Raw genomic sequence first — 6,477 nt, forward strand, 5'->3', positions numbered from 1 at the left:
GGCTCCATGGCACTTTCTTGAAGATGGGCAGGGGTGTGATCTTAAGGAGCTTGACAGTGTCAATTCTGAAAGGGTGTGTCCCCTTATGGAAAAATCTAGGACCAGAAGGCGTAGTGTCAGAGTGAAGGGGTGCCAATTTAAGACTGAGATTTATTCTCTCAGAGGGTTGAGAGTCTTTGGAACTCCTTCCAAAGAGACAGCTGTGGAGGAAGAGTCATTGTGTATATTTAAGGCTGAGACGGGTATACTCTTGATCAATGGAGGATTCAAGAGTTACGGGGAGAGGGTGGCAAAGTGTGAAGGTGAGCAATATCAGATCAACCCTGATCCTATTGAATGGCAGAGCAGACTCGATGGGCTGAGTGGCATACTCCTGTTTCCTCTGCTGTAAAGATCCTTGCTGTCTGTCCTTCAAATCAACAGCAGGAGGGCAGATTATCGAGAATTATTATTGCTGTTCCCACACTGACGACCAAAGGGATGAAAGCTTAAATGGATTGTGGGGAGGATATGCAGGAATGTAGAGTTGAAATTAAAATCAGCTGTGCCACTGAACTTATTCAAGGCTTTTTGAGGGGGGGGGTGGGACAGGGCCGAAGGGGTCTCTTCTGGTTGGTTAAAACTGGCTCCTGTTTTTTTTCTTCCCCGCCCCAGCCAACAGCAGCTGTCTACTTCCCGGCGATGGAGACAGGCGCTACACAAATGTAAGTGTCCCGCGCTGTCCTCAGGGTCTGACCGGGCGGAGCGCGGTGCGCACGCGCACGCTGCAGGCGGGCGGGCAGGCAGGCGGGTGGGGGAGGGGAGCGGAGCGGTGAGAGCCGTTGCCCCGGCGACCAGGCCGGGCCCACAGGTGACCTCTGACCCCTCTCTCTCCCCTCCCCCCAGGGCTCGATGAACCCTCCCTGAGGGCCCCGCCCCTTCCCGCGCGCGACATCCGGGTGACGGCGGTCGACATTTGCAGCAACGCAGCCCGGGCTCGAGCGTCACAGACAGAGGGGGAGAGAGGGGGAGGGGAGAGGCAGAGACAGAGAGAGACAGAGGAGGGGGAGGAACAGGGGGCTTTCAGGGAGACAGGGACAGGGGCTTTCAGAGAGAGAGAGGGGGACGGGGGGTGGGGAGAGGTAGGTACTTTCAGAGAGAGAGGGGAGGAGGGACTGGGACAGAGGGGCTTTCAGAGAGGGGGGAAGGTAAAATATAAAATATCACAGGGGGGGGAGGGATAAAATATAAAATATCACAGGGGGGAGAGGGATAAAATATAAAATATCACAGGGGGAGAGGGATAAAATATAAAATATCACAGGGGGGAGAGGGATAAAATATAAAATATCACAGGGGGAGAGGGATAAAATATCACAGAAGTAGAGAGGGATAAAATATAAAATATCACAGAAGTAGAGAGGGATAAAATATAAAATATCACAGGATAAAATATAAAATATCACCGGGGGGGGGAGAGGGATAAAATATAAAATATCACAGGGGAGAGGGATAAAATATCACAGAAGTAGAGAGGGATAAAATATAAAATATCACAGGATAAAATATAAAATATCACAGAAGTAGAGAGGGATAAAATATAAAATATCACAGGATAAAATATAAAATATCACCGGGGGGGGAGAGGGATAAAATATAAAATATCAGAGGGGAGAGGGATAAAATATCACAGAAGTAGAGAGGGATAAAATATAAAATATCACAGAAGTAGAGAGGGATAAAATATAAAATATCACAGAAGCAGGGAGGGATAAAATATAAAATATCACAGGATAAAATGTAAAATATCACAGAAGCAGAGAGGGATAAAATATAAAATATCACAGGATAAAATATCACAGAAGCAGGGAGGGATAAAATATAAAATATCACAGGGGAAAGGGATAAAATATCACAGGGGAGAGGGATAACATATAAAATATCACAGGGGAGAGGGATAAAATATCAGAAAAAGGGGAGAGATAAAATATAAAATATCGCAGAGGGGGGAGAGATAAAATATATCTGACAGAGAGAAATAAAATACCGGAGACGGAGAATATCAGAGAGAGAGTGACAGGAGGATAAACTGGGAGAAATAAAATATAACTATCAGAGAAAGAGGGATAAAATATAAAAATCACAAGGGCAGGGGAGAGATAAAATATAAATATCGGAGAGAGAAAATATCAGAGGCGATAAAATATAGAGGGAGAAGGGGATAAAACATATTTGGGGAAGTGAGGGATACAAGTAATATTGGGGAGAGTGAGAGGATTAAAACTAATCAGAAAGGGGGGAGAGGAATAAAAATAAATTGAGGGAGACATAAATCTAATCAGAGAGAAGAAGGGAGTGGAAAAAGAGGTAGAAAGAATAAAACTAAATTCAGTGAGAGCTGCAAAATTAATGCCAGAAAAGAGGGGAATAAAATTAATATCCGACAGAGGAATCAAACTCATCAGAGATAGCTAGATGGAGAGAGGGAGAGATTAGAGAAAAATAAAAATTCAAAATTAGAGAGGAAATAAAGATCAAATTAAAGATAATGGGGGAGGAGGAATAAAATCAACATCAGAGAGAGACGAGGGAGGGACAAAGAGAGACAATTAGAGACAGTCCGATAGGAAAAGAGACTGTTAAAGAGAAAGTTGGACAGGAGGAGGAGGATAAGGAGCAACTCTGTTAAAGAGACAGCCCAACAGGAGGAGAGAATCTGTGAGAGAGATATTCTGACAGGAGCAAAGACTCTGTTAAAGAGGCAGTCTGACAGGAGGAGAAGGAGATACTCTACTAAAGACACAATCCAACAGGAGGAGAAGAGGAGACTTTGCTGAAGAGAAGGAGGAGGACAGATTCCTTTAAAGAGACATCCGATAAGAGGAGAAACTCTTAAAAGGACATTCCGATCGGAGGAGGAGGGAATCTGCTAAAGAGGCAGTCTGACAGGAGGAGAGAATCCGAGAGAGAGATATTCTGACAGGAGGAAAGACTGTGTTAAAGAGAGAGCCTGGCAGCAGAAGGACAGACTCTGTTGAAGAGGCAGTCTGACAGGAGGAGAAGGAGAGACTCTAAAAGACAGAACTCAAACAGAGGGTCCAGTTGAAGCAGGCAGCAGCTCTGGACAATTGTCTGTGTGCCAACTCCACCGTAACTCTGTGCGCATTCCGACCTTTCGAACATTCTAACTGTTTGATGCTGGGGCTTTAAGTTGGGCAGGCCGACCTTCCCTGCTCAACGGTCTTTGCTCAGAACTCCGGAGCAGAACAGGTCTGCCCTGTTGCCGTGGCCCCAGAATGACTGATCTGAACCGGCAGCTGCAGGAGTACCTGTCACAGTCACGAGGCAATCGCAACGGGAATGGGGCTGACAGCGAGCCCCTCTTACCTCTGGAAGCCGACTCGCCTGAACCCAGTCGCCCCGCCAATGGCTGGATGAGCCGGATGAACCCGTTCTCTTCTGGGCAGAGTGGCAAGCCAGCGCCGAGCCAGGACTCCAGCCCATCGTCAGGTGGGTTCTGGTCAACGGAACCGGACCCGTGCCTGCCTGCCCTGTCCCGGCGCCAGCGGCTGACCGGTTTCGGCCTCTGCCTGGCCATGGGGCTGCTGTGCTTCGGCCTGTCAGCCCTCTACGCTCCCTTCATGTTGCTGAGGGCCCGGAAGTTCGCCCTGCTCTTCACCCTGGGCAGCGTCTTCCTGCTGACGGGCCTGGCCCTGCTGCGTGGGCCCTACAACCAGCTCCGCCTGCTGCTCTCCCGCCAGCACCTGCCGTTCACAGCCGCCTACCTGGGCTCCCTCTTCGCCACCTTGTACAGCGCCCTGGCACTGCGGAGCACTGCCCTGACTGCCGTCGCTGCCGCCTTTCAGCTCCTCACCCTCGCCGGCTACCTGCTCAGTTCCATCCCGGGGGGCCCAGCGGGTCTCCGTTTTGTCGGTGGCTTCTTAACCTCGGCGTTCAAGCGCACAGTCAGCAAGAGCCTCCCAGTGTGAGGGACCGGAAAGCCGCTGTGTGTTGGGGGAGGGGGAGCAAACTGTCTGGTGGGAAGTATACCAATTCCTACTGGCAGATGTCAACTGTGACCCCAGTGGGCAGCAGTCTCTCTTTCTTCCACTCCTCTCTCTATCTTTTCCTGCTCTCTTCTGTCTCCCTCTCACCTCCAAGTCAAAATTCACTGGTTTGAGTCCTGTTGCAGAGATCTGAGCACAGTATCCTGGGTCAGTGCTCCCGGTGTAGCCCTGCACTGTTAAGAGGTGAACTATTTTGATATTAAACCAGGGATTCCACTACCTGTGCTCTGCGACAGATGTAAAAGTTCTTGTGATGGCTAGTAATTTTAAGTTGTTGTGCCCTGGCCAATAATTGTCCCGCTGTTGCCATTATGGAAAGCTAAACCGATCTGATCATTGTCACATTCCTGTTTTTTGGGACCCCACAAGGCATAAATCGGCACTGTCGCGTCCCTTGTGGTACAACAGTGACTGCACTTCAGATGTACTTCACTCACCAAGTGCTCTGAGATATCGGGTGACTCTGAAAGCTGGTCTATAGGCACGAGTCTGTCTTCCTTTAGCTGTGAGTGGGAAAGATGGCTGCCAGTCAGGAGTGGACTGTGACACCCCTGTTCACAGCCTCGTGCTATCACTTAGCAGCAAAACCGAAAATCTCCACAAGCAGTCGACTGAGTCTTAACCATATGGCAATGCCCTCCCCTTCTCTGAAAACAGCCCACTTTGGAATGAAGCTTGGAACTAAAGATGTAACTGACTGTTTCTTTGCTCCTGGAGCTGTTAGGACTTTGAGTACAATGTGAACAAGGACTCTTGGTAGGTTTCTGTCTGTTAATTCATTCCCACCCACCCCACAAACTCCCATTCAGTGTACCCAAACAATTCCAAACAGGCACCAATTACACTGTGAAGGGTGTAAATGAAATATAAACTCTATTTCCAGTACAGTTGTAATAAACTATGTTCTTCCAAAACAGGATTGACTCTGGAGACAGCATTAGGGTTTCAGGGTTAAATACTAGGAGGTACAGGTCTGTCAGTTTATTACACTGTACAGTGCCAATGGCTACAGTGCTAATAGGTACAGATCTGTCACTAACACTGTACAGTGCTAATGGGTATGGGTTTCACAGTCCCATCACCGGGACACTGCTAATTGATAAAGATTTTGTCTCTAATGCTGGTTCTGTCACCAAGTTAAAAGGGGATGAATGATAAGCATTAAACAGCCGTTATATCACGTGCCTTTGGAGAATGTGTTGTTTAATAATGACTATTAAATCGTTGTAACACATGCTGTTGTTGTCCGTGTTGTCATTGATCCCTCTGTATTTTATTGCTAACTGCCCACGCTCTGCCTGTCAAACCTGATGTGCTGTTTCAGCACTGTTAGGGGGAAGGTGGTTAGAGGAGGGTTTGGGAGGTGGGAGTCTGTCGTTCATTTTGCCCTGTGACATGCGATGCCTTGGTTCGTCTGCAGAGAATGGCTTCACCTCCTTCCCAAGTTGAAGGACAGCCATCGAGGGAGATCACAATCTACCTTCCTCACACCCCACACTGAGTCTTTAACAGCATGGAAGTAAGAGTTGGAAGGATCAGCGGGAGTGAGAAGAGAACAGGGTTCTGTTGGCGTCCAAGGCTCTGTAAGTTGTTTTCTAGATTAACTCATTAGTCTGTGTGTGTGTCTCACTCGGGGCGAGTCCACTCACATATGTCTACTTCAGCCTGCAGACCATCAGTCAGCCTGCATCCAGTCGACCTCCCACCAGCCCAGTGCACAGTATGTTTCAAGATGGAAGTGAATTGCCTGTGGCCCACATCAGGGATCTCCGCTTCAGTGCTCGCAGGTCCCTTTCTTTTTAAACAAACAATGCATTCTTGGGATTCGAGCATTGCTGGCAAGGCCAGATCAGTGTCTGTCCCTGGGTAGGCCTTAAAGCATGGTCCAATCAGCCCATCAAGTGTGCTGTGCTGTTCAGGCAGGTGGTGGCTGATCTGAGGAACACGAGGGAGAAAAGAATACGGTGCTATTTAGGTGAAGAAAGACGATTAGGCCATAAGATTTTGGAGTAGAAGTAAGCCATTCTACTGTCGAGTGTGCTGCTTCGTTCTGACAAGGTCATGGCCGATCTGATAATCCTCAACTGCACGTTCCTGCCTTTTCCTGACAACGCCTGATTTCCCCACTGATTAAAATTCCATGCATCCCACATTAATGCACTCCATGACCCAGCCTCAACAGCGCTCTGTGGTAAAGGATCGCACAGATTCAGTACCCTCTGGAGAAATTTCTGCTCACCTATGCCTTAGGTAGGTGAGTCATAGAGATGTACAGCACAGAAACATACCCTTCAGTCCAACCCGTTCATGCCGACCAGATATCCCAAAGCAATCTAGTCCCATTTGCCAGCACTTGGCCCGTATCCCTCTAAACCCTCCCTATTGATATACCCATCTAGATGCATTTTAAATGTTGAAATTGTACCAGCCT

General features: G+C 48.2%; 1 protein-coding gene across 1 annotated transcript; it reads left to right on the forward strand.

Annotated features, from left to right (window-relative positions):
• The first annotated feature begins 1,287 nt into the window (after nt 1-1,287).
• Nucleotides 1,288-5,280, forward strand: sft2d3 (SFT2 domain containing 3). The gene has a single exon (XM_060850873.1). The coding sequence runs from the start codon at nt 3,276-3,278 to the stop codon at nt 3,966-3,968; it is 693 nt and encodes a 230-aa protein (XP_060706856.1). The 5' UTR covers nt 1,288-3,275; the 3' UTR covers nt 3,969-5,280.
• Nucleotides 5,281-6,477: the final 1,197 nt, after the last annotated feature.

The sequence above is a fragment of the Hemiscyllium ocellatum genome, chromosome 35, assembly GCF_020745735.1.
Source record: "Hemiscyllium ocellatum isolate sHemOce1 chromosome 35, sHemOce1.pat.X.cur, whole genome shotgun sequence".
Classification (NCBI taxonomy): Eukaryota; Metazoa; Chordata; class Chondrichthyes; order Orectolobiformes; family Hemiscylliidae; genus Hemiscyllium; species Hemiscyllium ocellatum.